At 33.6% G+C, this 20,136-nt stretch overlaps 1 protein-coding gene and 1 long non-coding RNA gene across 10 annotated transcripts in view; one reads left to right on the top strand and one right to left on the bottom strand.

The window, feature by feature from the left end:
• LOC132548223 (Kv channel-interacting protein 4-like) overlaps positions 1–20,136 on the top strand; it is a 380,433-nt gene that overhangs the window by 265,903 nt on the left and 94,394 nt on the right. The window contains exon 1 of one of the 9 annotated variants that reach the window (XM_060212124.1): positions 9,424–9,671. The exons of the other annotated variants lie outside the window; for them this stretch is intronic. Coding sequence (XP_060068107.1) covers positions 9,643–9,671 — 29 coding nt within the window. The 5' untranslated portion in view covers positions 9,424–9,642. Of the gene's footprint in view, positions 1–9,423; positions 9,672–20,136 lie in introns of those variants that run through there. 9 annotated transcript variants of the gene reach the window in all.
• LOC132548410 (uncharacterized) lies at positions 5,133–7,859 on the bottom strand. The gene is made up of 2 exons (XR_009554154.1): positions 7,707–7,859; positions 5,133–6,035 (listed from the first exon to the last, which is right to left on the bottom strand). It is a non-coding gene; the product is annotated as an uncharacterized LOC132548410 (long non-coding RNA).

The following is a 20,136-nucleotide window of genomic DNA, read 5'->3' as shown; positions in this document are numbered from 1 at the left end:
GATAGAATTATGATTAAAGGTATGATAAATTCCATCCAGCGCCTGACCATTACAACATCATTATCGTGGGCATGGAAACGACAATCACTCGCCGTCATAACGGCTGTTCAACCTGACAGATTGCACAGTCGATAGTGAAGAATGCATTTAAGTATAAATGAAGATATAAGTTAATAACATGTTTAAGTGTTTATGTCTTTCTCTATCTTTTTTCCTCGCGATCGCCTCCTTATTCTTATTGTGAGATACGACGTTCATTTATAATCCGGATTTTTTTTTTTCTATTTTGTTTTATTATATGACGTACACTGAACATTATTAGCATTAAGGAAAGAATACTTGAAAAAGAAAGCAAATAACTATACGAAATACTATAACGAATCGTCGAAACGTATATAGATCGACGCGTATAGCCGCTCTAGCGTTGTGAATTAATGGCGGTCTCCATACAACATGTCAGACATTTTATTATCCGAACTGACCATTATTATGACCCGCAGTAATGAGAAATGACCGTATGGTCATGAACACAGCTTTTTCCAAACAACATACTGAATTGCTTGGACCACACATGAATACTATTTTGCATTGCCGCCATGCCTAGTATTCCATGTTATTGCACAGGGAATGTGGTTGGCAGAACAAATGCATCTGATGGGATCGAAAACATCCTCAATAAAATTGGGTGTTTAGATTGCGCAGTAGATAATGCACTCGCTTTAACCATGCGACTTGTGTTCGATTGCTTGATAATATTTAAAGAGGTTCTATCGGCAACTCTTGTTTCCTCCCATATTAAAACATCATCCCTCCTCCTGTGCTTTAATCATGGTTTACAATTTAGATAAAATAATATTGCAAACAGAACTTGTTCCATAAAACATTATTTGTTTTAAACATCAAATTTGTCTCGAATCCTACCTTTTATAGCCATATACAAGAAAGTATCTCTAAAAGCCGCTATCCTTTTATGTGTCCCACGTTCAATCGTTTTTAATCGAGGAATTTGTCTTATCTTTATTAATACACTAGGGTCTAAACGTTCCCTCGGAATTTACTTATGACTGTTTCAGGACTCCATATTACACACTTTCACTATACATGGAATATATGAGATATAAAACGGTATTAAAACTTTCTAATTCAAACAAACATGTCCATTCCGAAACAGTTCTATGTGACTCTCCTGAATATTAAATCTGTAGAATTATATTGAGCGAAACTTTAAATCTTTAACTGGTCGTGTGGTGTTTTATTCTATTGACATTACAAACCGGAAGAAAATGTTCCGAAATTATGATTGATATCTTTGTTAAGGTGATGTATAAATTGTATTTGCTATACAATATAACTACCTCCTTGAAATACTTAATGCTTTCTGAGTCGTTATTTTCAGAAATCAGCATTGCGAAAATAATATGTACTTAAATGCCAAAGAAATGAAAACACTTACTAACCCGTAACACTTGGTTTTGATCTTCAGTGTTCAACACAAAAATATTTTGTGTTGATAATTTCCGGGTTTCACCACACTTAAGTTTATATCAAGATTCATTCTGCCGACACGTTAGTATGTTCGCTATTTTTAAACTATTGCGAACGTTCACATAGGTTTATTTAGATAATACTTCAAAATGATGATATTCCACTTTATTCTATTCGTTACAATACAAAACAATAAGTCATGTATCTACTTTGCCGTTAACTTCCTATTACGTCAAAAAGTCCAAAGTTGCAAGGGATTGTCTGTACATATTTCACTGATACTGTTAAGTCCTTTCGTAAGGTGTATTTTCGAATACACCTTTTGTGAAAAGGGGTTATCTCACAGATAATGTTTTAATTAGTCTACTATCAATCTTTTACAGTAACTATAACTGTGAAGGAGAGTTCTGGAGCCTTTAGGAGTAATAGGCCCATGTGAAGTATTTCCTAGATGAGCCTGTTTTAGACTCATTACAAACTAACGCCCGACTACCCTATTGATGGCAGGCAATTTGCATATCGTACTTTAGCAGCAAGCTCTTCATAGCCTTCTGTATTTGCATGTGTCATTCAAAGCTATTTGTTACAAATGAAATGCGTGATTTTCAGCTTTAGTACGTTCTTCATGTCCGTGCTTAACGACATTGGCGATGCCAGTGTGGCCTTAAGTCGATTTTATTTTGATGATGGTTGACATCACGCTAAGAGAGAAGCTTTCAGTCTTCAGCACAGAAAACACCATATACATTTGTTTGAAACTGTGAATGTGAAGTTAATGAGTCGAAATTTTTTGACAATGTTTTAAGGTCATTAGGTAATCTCTGTCTCTATTTTGGTCTAACCTTAATTCGCTTGAATTTACGATCAGCTTAATCTAATGATACAGGTGAGGTTGATTAATGAAGTTAAGGTGAGTGGAGTTGATTTATGCTATTGGCAAGTCGGTTGAATTATTAATGTGCTGTATATTGGTTAAAAAAGGACCAAGCTGTGACGTTGAAAGAAAGCAAAAATGCATAGAATGTAATAGGTATACAGGTTTGTGTCAAATAAGAGATTATTCCATACCATTTATTCAGGCATGTTGTTATGAAGTTGAATAGGAAACATTTTTTTGTTCGTTGGGCGGTATTTCTAACATCTGATATGTTAAAAATTTCATTGGAAAATTAGCAAAATTATACATCATATACAATGTGTTTAGCTTACCTTCTCGAAAGGAAAACAAGCCTTAACCATAGTGTGATGGCAGTTTTCGAGTCAGCGTCAACTGTTCCCTTTAAATAACTTCTTCACAATAACCAAAAGGCCTAGTGTACTTATATTTTAATATGGTATGATGTGATGAAAGGCTGTACTACGTTTGGTCAAACAAAAATGGAATTGTTCATTTATATCTTTAGGTTTAATAAGACGATGATAATCTGACGCTCGTAAGGCAAACATAAGACTCAGAAAATGAAACACAAAGGATATTATTCCTTTTAAAACTCCGAATCCAATATGAAGTCATTTATTCCTCATATCTGCCATTTGTATTGCACAGATTTTCTTTTTTTTTCAGTTTGAATGACGTGTAAGAATTTGAAGGTCATATTAGGATGAAATGTAATATAAAAGTTTATTTTCTAATTCATTTTATCAGTTAAAGATGTAATAGAATTGTAATCATTCACTCTGAATTCACCTGCACGATGTTGAAATCGATTTTCTGTTGACTTAACACCGATGACAAAGTCACAACTAAATGGAAGTTATATCAATATCTCGACACTGTGAGGAAATATTCATGAACCTGATGATTGCTAGTGGGACCTAATCGTTTGTGCCCACATGACCAATGGAGATTAAACCTTATCCGAGTTTCACACAAAGCACACATGATTGGGTCATATAATTACTGTTTAAAGGTGTTAACCAATCAATATTTGTACACAGTTTTTTTATCTATTAATGCAACTCTGATCAATTCGAAGTAATGAAGTGCTTGCATTTAAACGTTTATTTACCATACTGATGACAACGTTGAGTTCATAGAGTTGACTTTGTTTAGAAAATGCTATATTAAATCTAAACTAGTTATAAAATTGTAGAAATCGTTCATGCGTTTGTTTGTAATTGATTGTCTGGTGGGTTCTCAACACTTAATGTAATTAATCTGAGATAATTTCATTATGTGTTTAATATCAATGATGCATACATGGTGTGCGCACCATTCGTGAAATATGAGGACGCCCTTTTTTAATTTGTTCTGCATAGTGTCATCTTCCCTTGACTTTAACGGTTTTAACTTGTTACATGACCAATGGACTATGATACATTTTATCTATTAATTGCTATAACATAAATTGCTGGGTAGGTCTATGTTAGTTTATTGTGTTAACAATGCCAGTATTGTTACATATAATACAAATGATCTTTTTGTCATAAATGGCTATATGCACATTTGAAAACAAAAACATAAGCTATATCAAACTATTACACTCTCCAACGATATATATGCTCTTTGAAATAGAAAACGCAGCTTAAGAAAGAGTTTTGAATATGTCACTATAATTATCACATGATCAAATGGAGCTTTTGTTTCATAACGTATATTACAAATTATATGCATCACAATTGGAGGATGCAAAAAGCAATAAATATTGCTTTTACAAGAGAAACTGAAATAGACGTTTTGCCAACAGTAATAATGTTTGAATTTATTTCAGTGGCGAATGTGTGCATAGTGTTCCTGTTGGTTCTGTTGTTGTTTATCTGGTTCTCATTTGAGAAAGTGACATTACTTACCAAGATCGTCACAGATTTCCCGAACATAGTATATAAGATTTTATTACCCAAATCTTAGACATTATATGCATTTTACAAGCCATATTTGTGACATAAGTAAACGCATGATCGAATTCACATGGCCGTATATGTTACGGGAAACTATTATACAAATAGTAAAACAGTTAGTTGAACCAGCGGGGTTATCATCAACTACAGTATGTTTACACTAACATCTAAAATATATTTGAGAAGATTGGTACCTAAGTAGTCTCCATAACTACTGCAACTGATATTCTACCTTTTATATTTAGTTCTGTACTCTAGCATATTACTAATGGCAAATTATACGGTAATTTATATTAGTATTTCAACGGTAAAGCGCATTATTTATGGTGATGTCTGGAGCAGATTTATATCTTTAATAATTATACAAGAAAAGAAATCTTCATTGAATATTGAATAATATTATTGAGATTATAGAAGAATAAATAAATTATATCTTATAAAAAAACTAAAACAGATTGAATATTTATTCAGTCTCTATGGTGGCAACTGTCACAATACAACATTCGGATGAGCTTACAGGTTATATACGGTTGTGCCGCACTAACATATTTCCGCTTTCTTTCGAAAATGCTGATGTACTAGGAAGGGCTATAATTGTCTTTATCTGAAAAACTCATTCGTAAATCTAGGTTAAATTGTTTTCTTCTAAAACGCCAACAGTGCTTCTTCTAGTGTTGATGTGTATTTGTAGTATTTTATGTATTCAAATAAAATATTATTTCCAAAAGACTATAGCTCATGTTGTCACTTCGTCAGGATACCACGAGCACGAAAGAACTTTGCTTAGGGAAAAGACAAATGGAACTCGATTTCCGTATATCGATTTTATTAGCATACACTTACGCGAAGCCCAGCCAGTCTAGTCCATATCTTAGAATCGTAGAGTTGAACAACCCACACAATGCTGTCTTTTGTGTCCGTTTCTTACTTAGATATTACTAAGTATCTAACTGAGTGGTGTTGTTGACAATAGCACCATGCAAACAGAAATTACTGCTGACAGACTTGGGGAAAGCATTGTGGAAAATAAAATACAAATAAAAAAAGAAGAAGAAAAAAAGAAATCCATAGTAATTTTGAAATGAACAAACTATCACTGAAAATTTCAAAACAAATTCTTTTTTTATCTATTGGAGAAACATGCGTATAAGATTAAGAGGCTTATAAAGGTAACAACATTTCTTGGGCCATATGGGTTCGATATGGCAATTGCACAAAATTTCAGTGGGCCAGGTAACTAACAGCGTCAATGGTTCAGCTAGTTACAATAGTGAATAATTTCATATTCACGCAGCACCACGAACAAGATAAAAGACTGATTTCCCAACAGACATTGTCATCATTCTGTTGCTCTGTATCTATTTGTGTCACTCCGTCAGGTTGGAAGTTTGACGGGAATTCCCGAACGGTTTCCGATTGACATTCGGTTGTTGACCGAAAATATTTGCTAAAGCAGACACACGCTTATTGTAGCAGAGTAGTGGTTCATTCATTTAACAGCCAACTCAAAAAGAAACCTCAAAGTGATACGACGTGTGAAATGATTCAAACGTATGTTTTAATAAAAGTATGTTGCAAATTTGTTTGCTGTAATATTCCCGTGGATATTATAACAGAAATGATAAAAATGTGCATTTCTATCTTTAATTATCCCACCGTCGTCACGGACGCCGTAAGGGAAATAAAATATCAAGGCTTCAGCACATGACTCACTGGAAAATAAAAAAGAATATATTTTCATTGCGTGTTCACAAATTATATGACAGAATATATAAATAATTGAAGGTATATTATTGAGAATGATATTTACGTTACACAAGCAGCTTAACTATCGACTCGCTGTCTCTTGTGTAGGATGATAATTGAATAATCATAGCAAACCGTCCCAGCGGTATTGTTGTTCTATAAATAGATATATTCCAACACTGTTACGCGAGGCGTACTCAATGGGGATACATTAGCATGTTGCTGCCAAAGGGGGGAAACCCTGCGTGTTAGCTGATTCTGTGATACCATGACTATAGAGAGAATATGGTGCTTTGAATAAAGCAATGCATTGAAAGTGTGTCTTTATTGGACAAGAATGGTTCGAGAAGCCCCCATGGTCTGTAATATCTACATTTTCATCTCTATATATGTGTTTTGGTGATTAACATGATATACGTTTTTCATCGTTTACAACGTTATCAGTTTTAAATAAATATAACTACGCATGAAAGTTGTACTTTTGTGATAGAAATTTTAATGCCCTTTTTTGTCGATGTTGTATATTTTCGTTCCGCTTTATTGGTGCAATGGCTGACGACTGAGATTGCATTGAGGCACAATACTCGTAAAAATAACATAAATAGTGATTTTAACTTCCATGTATCATTTATGAGACTCAAACGTCTACAGTGCTTATGCTGTTATGGTATCAGTATGGTACAAAGAGTGTGCATTGATGAAAAACAGACAATACTGACATGTCAACAGCATATTAATTCAAACTCAAATTCGATTAAATAATGGCAAAATTTTAGCTAATAAAAGTTGTTCGTTGCAAACCACTAGAAAAGTACATGGAGAATAAAACCGGGAGGGTAAGCATGTTATTCATTCACGACGACACTCACGATGCATATTGGTCCATCTGAGTAAGTAATGTCACGTTCCTAAATAAGAACAAGGCAACAAATCTCGGAATTACTAGGTAAACTAACTAGTGTGAAGCACGCTCGACTTCATATCGCACAAGGAAATAGAATATTTCCCTATGAGATCACTATGGCGACCGTAAAACTTCTTTTTAACTTGCATCATCCGAAACCCTAAAACATGATATCGACCGTCGCGTGCCGACATCTTGAACAATAAACACGACAACGGGAACGACCCCTTGGATATCGAAAATCCTACGCGTTCTATCTTAAACTGTTTGAACATTTTGTACATCAATCAAAGATGCATCGTTGCCTACTTAGACTAGCAATAATACTGAGTTGTAATGACGAGTAATATCAAATATGTACACTTTTGAATCAAACCGAAGCAGTGTCATGAGTCGTATTTGTTCATGACCAACAAAAGACTGCCATCAACTGCTAATGCGGGCAATTTAGCTTTTCTTGACTCAGCGGATCATTTACGATGACATAAAGAAGAAAAGAAAAATAGCCACACCAGGAAAAATGAAAACCGAAAGAGTAAGCAATTTCAATGGTAACGATTGTCAACCATAGTCGTTCTGGACTCAGATTTCACAAATGACAGTCATCACAGCTCTAAGGATTTCTTATACAAATGATTCGCACATTTTCGGCCAGAAAGGACGCTGGTATGTTTACATAGAACGGACATACTTACAGCCAGAATGCTTGTTCATGAAAGTCTTTCACACTTACTGACAGAAGGATGAATCTTCGTGCTGTGTTTCCATTACGCCTGGAGAATACGTTATTTTGGGATGAGCACTGTCCTTTTGATTGTTTACATAGAATTTACTAGTGCATTTCACTGCCGTATTGAATAGCTAACTGAGCTGTGTGAGAGAGAACCATCAAAACCACGTATACGTAATCTGGGAGGAGGACACAGTCGCATAATGGATTATTCGCGGTATGCAATGTTAGACAGTACACATGACAAAATATGTTTATTGGAAACTCATGGTTAGTTGGGTATAAGTTATCCGTTATATGTGGCATATTACGGCGTAAGACAAGAGTTTGGGAGACACGAAACCTACATTGGCTTTCTGTGCTAAGTATACGGTGTCCATTGGTTAATACCTTTCTAAAACAAGTTATTGCGTCTTACAAAATGGCATATAAGAAGCAATGTGGACATGCTGATGCGGTGTATTTATTTTGCTATTTGTAGTTTATAATGATACATAACATCGTGTTAAAGGTTTTATTCATTGTTCGTTAAATGTCTCGGGGGTAAACTATGATATAAACTTATTTTTCTTAAATAGATAGGACATGACTAATTGACATTGAACATATTTTCACGTTTCAGTAGGGTCGACATGTTTAGTACAATTTTGATAATAATGATATATTTATGTTGATATACTGAAAATGTACTTGCTTCAATGATTATATACGGAAGTCCGGCAATGCGTGCAATCCTTTAAAATTCAAGATGCAGAAGATATTTAGAATGTAGAAAAAAATAATACTGATTTGTCAACTGAACTCAATCTAAACTCAAATTGAAATAAACGAGGGTTGATATGAAAATAGATAGATTTACACAAAAGCATTGATAATATAAACCATGCGTGTCGGAAGGATAAGCGTCTTCTGCTTCTAGGTAGATTCAAGGTACACAACAACGGGGTCACCAGGCATGCTAACGAGTATAGACCGCATCTCAATTTAAATTGCACGAGAAAAAAGGTCTTTATGAGGACACTAAACTTTTCAAATAATCTCTGTCAACTTTCATCTCTTGAAATCATGTTCTGTGAGTTTTTTTCTGTGAGTTGTTGACACCTTTCCATATGTAATATGTAGTTTTATATCAAACTTTTACAACCTTTCTTTATGACTATGGTGTTCTACAAGGTGTGGAAATGACTTCAAGAAATTTTGCTTTGTTTCGTGGTATTTAACATTAAGGATATTATAGAAGGTCGATTCTAGCCTGCTTTGTTCAGCTTCTATCTAGGTCTTCTTTTCTTGTTTCTCGTATAATTTTGTTTGGTTCGATACTGTTTTTAAGGATATAGCAAGTGCTTCTCCCTTTTAACTTTTGCGCGCATTACGAATGCTATTTTCTTTTATCTCTATATCGATGTTTCATAAAAAACAAGCCGCAAGTTTCTTCAATGAGCCATATCCAATTAATTTCAATGTAATAGGTTTCGTTGACTTAGGTTCCCACCTGCATACAGACATTAAAGTATCACGGTGGGAGACGTGTGTTAAGTGTATAGTTACCCTGATCATGAAGTGGAGTCTGTATACTTACAACAGATGGATGGTGGGACTGAGAGTGCCCCCTGAGACACCTAGGCTTGTACACAAGGCGATGGTACAAAGTTATGATAACATTAACCGGTCGTGTAGCCTTATAATCAACTATCGAAAACACATGTCATTTGTTGTCGGTTTCGTTCCAAATCTACTGGCTTTCTGTTCGTGTCATGCTGAGAGAAGTATATTTGTTGGATAGTAGTTTCTGATTTTGGCTTCTGGTGACAAAACCTGATGAAAGAAGTATATTCATTTGGAGTTTACGTAAGATCAGTTTGACATTAACACTTGTTTCCTTTAGGATCATTGTACGTCATTTAAGTACTGTGTATATAGGTGTTTCGAACCCGGAACGATGACAAAGAAAAGCAAGAAAGACAAAGGGTAAGAATTACAACAATACTTGTTTGACAGTTATTGAAATGTTAAAGCTGTGACATACATTTGTTGCTATTCAGGTACATTACGATAGTTTTAACAATGCTTTACTTCAAAACAACTTGTGTGTTGACCTCATGGTATATATTAACGAAAGAAAGATATGCAGCAGTACAAAGTCCAAAATCTGACTGTTGTTGAATTAACAAATTCAACTTGTCTCTCCAGCTGTATTGTGTTGTTTGGTAATTAATATTGCATTTTTACAATCTGCTCGAAATACCATAGTCATTGTCAAATACGATGCCTTCCTTTTTAACATTTATATATTTCATATTGTTCATTCCAATGGTACATGTGTGATCTCTATCAGCACACTGTATAATAACACTTAACAGTTATTTAAGAGTTTTTTACAACAATGATAAAAGTATTGATACATTAGACGGTAGAGCCCTGATATGAACAAAGTAAGTAAGACACGTCCAAATAGGCACGCATACGACCAGACATAGAGCTCTTTAGTATTTTTTGCCGTTGGCAATATCATTTTCTGAAGAAGTACATGCATGTGCACGTGACAGATACGGTGCACTGTAACACTATTTCTGTCAGCGCGGGAAATGATTTACTCCTCTGATTGCACACTTATAATATCCTCACTATGTATAACAAAACTGATATATTGTAAAAAACATTGGTGAGTGATGTATGGTACAAGTGTGTACTATTCGCAACACCATGTCATGGTTACACCCCATTTGGATCGCAGAACTTCCTTCAAGATTCAATAGTAATGTCATTATCATTGAGGTATATAACGAATGAAAACTAATTTCCCCGTTCCTCTGCTTATTTATATTTTTTCACTCATTCTGTTTGTTTGGAAAATTTACGTTGTTTAACCACCTGCCTTCAAAACTTTGTTTTTTCGAAGTCTTAAATTATATCGGTTACCAATTGGTTCCCAACAATCATACACAAATCATAAATATGATTATTGTCATTTGAGAGCAAAGACTTTTTATCGCTATCCTACAACTTGTTTATGGGTTGGATATTGACAAAAGATGTGTTAGTCATTGGTCGAATTACAAATACATGACAGTTTTCTTAGAGTAGAATGACAAGTTCAAACTAAAAGTAGTATTTATTGTGAATGTCTCAAGCCCATGCGCTAGCTATTTAGCCAGTAATTACAGTTTATGTGTTGATAAAGTATTTTATTCGAGCAGCAATACGGAAACGAAATCTCCAATTTAGATTCAATGTCATTGAGAATAAATCGAAATCAATCTTTTGGGATTAAAGATGACGAGCAGCTCATCAGATTTGTGGCATTTATCCATTACGGGGATCACCGGAAATGCTACCGTAAAACAGGCATGGGTTCGCCATATTGATTATTACGTCATTCGACATATGTTTTATGTAATTAAACGACAGAAATCATTTTGTTACGAATTATCGATTCGGGTTTCGTGAGCTTCTGTCAACTGCAGCTGCCAAATTCTCTGAGAGGTAGAAGGTTGCGCGGAATTGAATGGAGAGAGGTGATGTTGGAGGAAAAATCTCGGGCGTCAATCTGCTTCTCTGTTTGTAACGGAGCAATCATTATTTTTCACTCTCGTTGACTTGCATCAAGCATTCTCACTGCTGAGATCTTGCCGCGCTGTTAAGACGTAGATGGATAACTACATAGAGCATAGTTACATAGTTATATTAATGATGGCTCGTTGCTAGGGAAATATATATATATTAATCAATTAAAAATGAAAACATCAATTATTACAAAAAATATTTTTGATGAAAAATCTCAAATAAAAAAAAACGGAAACAAATATTGTATCGATGACAATTAAAGTTAATAAATAAACGTTCTTTGTATATAAATTGTGTATTTATCAAGGAAGGTATATAGGATTGCTATCAACATAGCATGTGATAGCTTGAATATGTTACTAATGTAGATACTCTATAACTTGTCCATATTTCGTTGATAAAGAAACACGAATTACTTAAGATCGTATATGATCATTATCATTAATAAATTAGATAAGTGTACCTTCAATAATACCTTGTCTTATTCTCCTTCTGTTTTTTTCAATGACCTTTTCTTCTTTCGTTTTTCTCCTGTCAGTATTTTCGTTGTTGACCTTGTCTTCGTTTTCTTGATTTTAATCTTTATAAGCTTACAGTAGGGTATGATCACTTTTGTCTGCTTCTTACTTGTCTACCGCAACAGCTTTATTTGCTAAGTGTCATCATGTGTTAGGAGAATACTCAAAGGAGCTGTTAGCGCTGGATATTAAATTCGTTCGTATAACCGAGGTGTTTTCCATGATGATTAATACGTAAAGAAGACAGATATTCACGTGCTTATTGATTGGGTTAGACACCATCGTATTGTCATGTGCACGACTAGATTGGACTTGGTTGGTGTAGCCAGTAGTGAGGACTGAGGATATCCAATTATAGCCATTTCCGTGTGAATTTTATTAATCTAGTGTCCTATATCTTTGTGCATGGTTTCTTTGCCGGATACTATGTCCCTTAAAGCATATTCTAATCAACCAAATCTGATAATATATTAGAATAAGAATGATTGATGGTCTAACCCCTGCTTAAATATTGACACTGGTTCAAAACAAAATCGAAAAAAGATAAAACGATTTGACGTATACGAAAATCGTTTCGAATGTGTTATCTTCAAACTTGTATTTCCTTTCGACTTATAGTCACCTCCTCAACCAATGGTGTAACCATCTAGAACATCATAGATGACCTCTTCTATGAAGTAATATATAGTTCACCATTCCTTATTAACCTTTAGTTTGAGTTTCGATGTCACTGATGTTGTGGTATTTTGTTTTTTTTGCTATGATAGGTATTGGTATGATGTTGAGTATACCTGTTCGTACGTTCAAGTCTTATCCTGTCGAGATAATTGACGACATCTAAGGCTGTTGGAAAACTTTCATAAAATTAACTCTTATTTGGATACTACGACGCTGCATACTATATTTTGCTATTGAATAATATACAACATATCGTAGAGTTTACGATATAGTTGTTTAATATCGCGGAGTTAAGAATTCCCCTTTTGCAATAATGTTAATTACCGCGAATATATCAAAATATATTTCCCGCGAGAATGTCTTTCTATTGAGTATGTATAAGTATCCATCATAAATCTTTGTAACATCGTTAACATAAGCTTTTAATATAACATTAAAAATATTTTTAAACTCATTTCTATCCAAAATATTATTATCAGAGAAAAAAGATACTGTTTTTCGGATCATTTTCTAAACGAATATCAACGTTCAATATAACGGAGTCTTTGTAATATGTTATCAAAGTGGTGTTTCAAACTACATAACGCTTTGTGTAATGTTCTGTCCTAAACGTATAGGCAGTTTATAGTTTTAGATGAGTAATAAAGTGCATTTACGAGATATGCTTGTAAATATGGCGTTACACCTGAAAGTCTGAAATAACGTCATGGAAATATGTAATTACTTTCATTGACATTCCTTCTCTATGAGTATACAAATATGTTTCCCCCTGGGTCAGACAGAGGAATGAATAAATTGTTTATATATTCGGTTTAGATATGATTACTTTATTGAAACCTATCATGAACATCTTTTTGTTCAAACATGTATGCAGCAGTTGATCACACCCTCGATAGACGCGAGTGTCGCCCGTCATGTGTTGCGTCAGACTTGTGAATATGGCCGCGTCACAGGAAAATGTATTGATATTCTTGATTCTAAAAATAGTATGCTCACGACGACACTAATACGCTTGGCATTTAAGTATAGACCTGTTGTGTCTTCAAATCTTCGCATTAGTAGCACTGCTTTTCTAATTGTGTTATGCGTATCCAACACTCTGTTTCAATTACCAAAACTAAATAGAACAGCCCGTCGTGAAATTTCCAAGTACGAGATTACAGTTTGACCTTTATGTGACCTTTACTTTGGCCCTATATTTGGTTTAGTGTGGTTAACCAACGAATACAAAATATTGAATTTTACTATAGAAAGTAACATTTCAACTTTCATAAACGCCCTGGTGTTCAATAATGGCTTGTTGTATTGAAGCTATCGAATGTAACACGATCACAATATGTTTACGTTTACGGCTTATCCTTGATACCAATATAATAAGAAATCAATACAGAAGTTCAAACGAAAATCCTGAAAATTAATGTTAGAAAGAAAGATATAAGACGTTATCAACGGGAATTACTAAAACGTCGAAAGCATTACTTGACAAAACAACCATTTTCTTAACTTTGGTATATAATCTCTTTTGTTGATAGTAAGGATGACGTAAAGAAAGCACGCAATATTGAACTTTTTTTTTATGTTTGTTTGTGTTTTCTCCCATGATGAGTTTTGAGTTGCACTTCTGTTTACTCAAAGAACTATAGAATACTAAATAAAATTGTAAATGGAAAACAATATATCTTTAGTTTGTCGATAGTTTGAAATAGTAGTTTGAAGCAGAAGACGTTTACTCTACGGGACCACCTGGTCTTATTTTATTTTTTTCTTATTTTAATTTTAATGAAACGGATGGTAAAATATGCCTGTTATAGTTGAAGCACTTTTTGACTTCTGTTGTATGAGCGTTTCATTGATTCTGAAAAGATACGTGTTGGTAAATTCGAGTTATGTGACATATCATCAATGACATGTATGTAATGAAACAATAGGATGACTAATCGCACTCTGATATCAACAAGTATTTTGAATGGACATTTGCCATATTTTACCAACGTGTAATCGATGGGTGCAGTGCACATAAATGTTTTTGGGTCAGAGCCAATGTCCATGTATGTTTCTTTTATCAGATTTCATAACTAAAGTCTCCTAGTCATTATAATCAAAATCATTTGGAACGAAATAAAGATGTTTCATGAAAACGTATATTTATGCGCACTTGTACATTGGCGCTCAATCAATATATACAAAACAGGTGAAAAACAATAATACGCAATCAGCAGTACTTGGAAATTACGCTGTTTTAAACACAACAGGTGATAAACAGTGCAAACACCACTGAAGTACTTGTTTGTAATAACAAACGAATCTAACACATCAGACAAATTGGCAGATGGCAGTGCTGTAATGGTTTACCCTTCTGATAACATTGTCTTACAGTGTCACTTTGATTACTTCCGTCTTTTTTCTGAGGTTCCGAATTTGTCTGAGTGGAGTTGATTTTTTTCATTTTACTCGCAAGCAAATCTTCTCCTACATGCATAAAGGAAAAGTTCACTTGGTATTCAACAGTTTGTTGTAGAAGCCGACTTTGATGTGTGTACTTCGTAGTGGAAATTGTATCCTTACCAATTGATACCAATACATTAACAGTATTCCTTTGACATAGCTAAAAGGCTTGAAATTGTTGAGCGTCTCGCTTGCTAATATACACATAATTGCGAGCGATGGTTTGCATCTTGTTAACATGATACTCAGAATGTGTGACCTGATCATGGTTCGTCTGTGTCACACGGTCCGTCACCATAGCGTCTTTGAAATATATTGTTGTTGCAGTGGTGAACACATTTTAGAATACGGTGAGAAGTTATTTTTTCTGTGTAATGTATAATATTTCTTTGTTACATATCATTCCGATAGCACATACAATTATTCCTGATCGTAGCGACACAAATTCTTTCTATTGTTCATATTTCGTGTTATTGAATCTGAGTTTGGATCATGATTCAGTTTACCTTTGGTATTTCGGCTATTGGTTTCGCTTAGGATTTCCTTAATCGTCACAGAAAACTTCTTACTTTCATTAAGTATGCGAAAACTTCAAAAATACATACCCTAGTTCTAACAGCAAAATCCTGTTCGACTTTCAGTTACGTTTTCATAGTTTCTAATTTCTTACGTTTAGTGCCGTGACTTATTAATAAATATTGGCTCATTCATCATGTCACATTACTCCATGGAAATAGGCAAGTATATAGTGACGAATCGAAGACAATGATAGTTGAATATCTACTATAGTTAATTTGAATTGTACTTAGAATTAAAAACAGAAGAAAGGATATAAGACCTGATATTACAAGAGGGAAAATATCCTTGTGGTGACTCCTATAATAGGTACAAATCAATAAAAATGAAAATTAAATAGGCATACGTTTAACAACAATGCATAAATCATAGCATCATTTTTGGTGTAGTACACACACTTTACAAGTAAAATATTAAGTCCACAGTAGTTCAATCTGCCTACAGAACCACAATTTAGCTCCGGAACTTTAGTGAGATTTGTAATCCGTTATGATTGAACATTGTTCTTTAAACTCTTTATACTCTCTGTACACGTGCTTATGCAATTCAATTTAATTACATTTTTCTACACATTTTGCCATATTTAGTCTTTTCAAAACGAAAAATGGGAAACTATCATATGAATATTTCAAATGCAGAAACTCCTATTAGGGATATCGTTCAGAGATATATTGCATTTTGAAAATATTTTGTTTCGATGATATTTGGTGCACATTCGCACTCGTATTTTACACAATCGCTATAAGCGAAGGCTGACAATATGAAGTATTTCTTATAAAGCAAGCACACACACACACACACACACACAAACACACATGTACACGCGTTTAATGCTTTATCGAGTTTGTGTCATGGACCTTTTTATTATCTTTTGTCTATTCGCGAAATTCTGCTGACTTCAAATGTCAATTGGCACATTGTTGCGCACTCGTTATCAGAAGGAAATGATAAACGGTCGGCGGTTAAAATCGATATATCTAAATGGGATCTGAAATATATTTAATTCTCACCGATTGCAATTTTCATCAAACAACCCCAAGGGACTTCTACAACAGCGAAAAATTATCATTAGTATGTATTTTACAGATTAAGTCTTCTATGTCCTTTTTTAATTTTCTTAAAAAGTCAATCAAGTTAAAAGCACTTACATGTATGTAATTGTTTCTTGATCGTACACACTATGTAAGAAGAAGTGAAGTTTGATCCAAGAGAAATGCATATTGATAGAGTGTAACTCTTTACTTAGGCACAGGTTTTATGTGAAATTTTATACTATGCAAGTGATATTAATATCCTTCACCACAAGCATATATATTCTCCCGCCAAGTCATAAGGAGAGGAATACTGCTGTAATTAGCGTGTATAGAGTTGATATGTGTGGTATCTATAGGAGCTGCAATTAGTTATGTAGAATATCACCTGTCCATCAATAACAAATGATCAGACGTAGTGAGTCTGATTACTTTTCTCTGTGTTCAGGCACAATCTTTGATAAACACATGAGAAATTTAAATTATCCAGACGTTAGTATTGATTAAAGAAGCTCTTGGGATTCATGCATTCAACTGCATCTATTTCTATCACTTCCAGCGTGCTACGCAGCTATTGTACTCCCGAACGAATTCGTGCGTTTCTAATCACGTGGAAGCCCAAACCGATTTAGAACAGAACTACGTCAGGTTGTCATCAATATTAAGTTTTTTGCAACGTCTTTTTTTTGTTTCTTTTAAAAGTTGTGTAGAGAAACGATATGAGATACGTTTTACAAGACATATCATTTCCAAGTAGTATTTCTTTGTTCAGAAAATTGAGTTTGCAAATAAATAAAACAACACCTACATGGTAAACAAAAATTGCCGACTTTCAAATTGTTTTCATTCTTCACATTTTCTTAAAGGGCTGAGTTAAGGCAAACTAACAATGTGTACACACCTAAATATATTTCAGTTTACAAGCACTAATTTCCTTCTTCTATAGAATGGCGTTTGGTATTTACAAAGGTTTTATTTCAATCACCAAATCTCGCTTGCATCAAAGTTCTCGAAATTGTATACCTCGTGAATGAATAATGTCATAATCTACTTTAATTTCACGTGACACTTGATATGATTTGAGGGTACCCAAGGCCTGAATTATTTGTTGATATCCTTCCAACATTAGCAATGGTCATACCACGAGTTCCAAAATATCATGTCTATATTAAGGCATTTGGGATATGTTTGAGGAATTAGTTGTAATGACGAATCCCGCCAGTCACTTTCAATTTTTGATAGGTTTGATGTAATATATTGTTGGTTGTTGGATTAATCAGTAGCCAACGAGATGACTTTATATATTGCAGTGTTATCTAAAAGAATGCTGAGTGAAACACTGAATTTTAGAGTAAATATGAATTTCCCTTCGACAAAATGAATACAGAAACATTACATTTTTTGAGAGAGAAAAAAATAAAAACAAAAACCAAACATACAAACGAACATACAAAAAAGAAAATAATGGCTTTAGACGGATATACTTAGTACCTATGTCTACTTAGAATTCAAAACCATTAATTATCCATCATGCAGTATTGATTTGATAACATTTCAATGATTTCACCTATGCATTAACAGTATTCCTTTGGGATGGCCACAGGGCTTGAAAATGTTAAGGGACTATACTGATATTGTATGTATTTACATGTACTAGTAATTACAACATATGGTTTACATCTGGATCCCCGAGACTTAACGTATCGTTGTAAAGATGCTATTCAGAAAATGTAACATGATTATTGCTCCTCTATGTCATCTTTGCTACCGCCGCTACGTTTTGAAATTGTTTTGTGGTGAAATGACAGTTATTTTTGTAGAGTTTTGTTATACGTTTAATACCTGTGTAATGTATACCTTTTTAGATATAATTTAGATAGCACAAAATGAACGCTAATTAATTCCTGATCGTATATGTAATACAACATCATGGGATTTAGTTACATACATAAAAACCAAATGCTATTGAAAGATCACAAAGATTTACAAGGAAATAAACATCCTTCAAAAATGGGGTATTTTGCAGTGTCACATATATCCTGAATAAACACCGTGATATAATGTACCCGATGTTCAACAATGAAAGCAATGAAATATAAGGTAAATGTACATTCCTATCCGATGTTTAACATTGATTTCAACAATGCGTCTCTACTCTGATTTCTACAAGGCTGAGAAACAAACATCAAATTATCAATATGATTTCATACTGACCATGAATGTAGATAACTTATGTGTATTGATTTTATTTCAAAATAAACTGAAGTGTATGTACTCATTATAAACTGACCCTCTATCTATTAGAGTAATAATGTGGCATTCAACTTCATGCAAATATCTGGGACGAAAGTCCATCAATAGATGCTAACAATTGCAAAATTTAAGAAATGTATTAATCATAGCTTGTATTGCATTTTCACTGTAATTAAACTGCATTATACAGCTGTTTCTATATACATAAAGGAAAAATTGAAATCTGATGAGGGATTCGTTCACATACTTCAAAGTTGCAATATTTACTTTTCTAAAGTACAAAAAATATCAATATCGATGCATTGCATGTTTCCATTACATAACAATGATTCATATTCTGAATTTCATACTTTATCAAAGCGATGACGTCAATTAATAACTCACTCATACTTGATTGATAACACATTGTTACCATTGCCGAAATACATAAAAAATACCACGTGATTATGGACCGTTCTTTAGATAGAAATGCAACAAGACGTCAACGAACAACGAAGACCAAGCTCCACTTATGATACGGTCGACATGATTGAGTGAAACATTTACATTCAGGTCATTTCTGTAAGATGTTCATATCAATCATGTCGTGCCAAAATGACATGAATGTATTTGATGTGAAATGTACATCGTGGAAATTAACTTGAATTTTCGAACTATTGATTGCTGAGAATGCTGATTATACGATATAATGTACACATTTGTTTATATACACAAATTACAAATAAACTGTACTATATGAAACAGTAGATTTTATGTAAGTCTAGAGCTTTTATTTCTACAATCATATGGGTTCTGTTTGGAGTTTGATTTTATCGAAATGGAAAAAACATAACTTTCAAATGACGTTAGCACGGTACCTTAGTAGTTTGAACAGTTATAACTGCTATATGTATTCAATAAGTTAAGCACTATATTTTGCAATAATGTAATATATTCTAAATCGATAAGATATAAAATAAGTGAGTAAATTTCCATTTTTGAGATGTTTCTACATACAAAACGAATTTGTTATATGAAAAAGCTATGTAACAGGGAATCAGATTTACATAATTTGCAAATCGGAATGTTTACTTTAATCAAGGTGTTTTCTTCAAATGTTAATACCTTTTATACTGTTATTAAAAATGTTATAGAAAATCGTTGAACGTCGAAAAAGAAAACAACCTTTTCACTATTTCCTCCTAATTATCAATATTATTGATGATGGTCTCCCAAATGTTTGCAATGTTTGCGTTGTTTTACATTTATCGCTTGTAAAGTGTTGAATGTCGTGGTAAATGTGTTGAGATGTGATACATGTATATAAAAATAGTATAACATAATAACATGTATATTCCTTATCTTAATTGTTTTAAAAGCAATTACTCT

This window comes from Ylistrum balloti, unplaced genomic scaffold (genome assembly GCF_031769215.1).
Source record: "Ylistrum balloti isolate Yb309-2 unplaced genomic scaffold, AGI_CSIRO_Ybal_v1 Utg369616, whole genome shotgun sequence".
In the NCBI taxonomy this organism is placed as follows: domain Eukaryota; kingdom Metazoa; phylum Mollusca; class Bivalvia; order Pectinida; family Pectinidae; genus Ylistrum; species Ylistrum balloti.
Note: the sequence above shows the minus strand (reverse complement) of the source record. Positions and strands in the feature narration are given on the sequence as shown.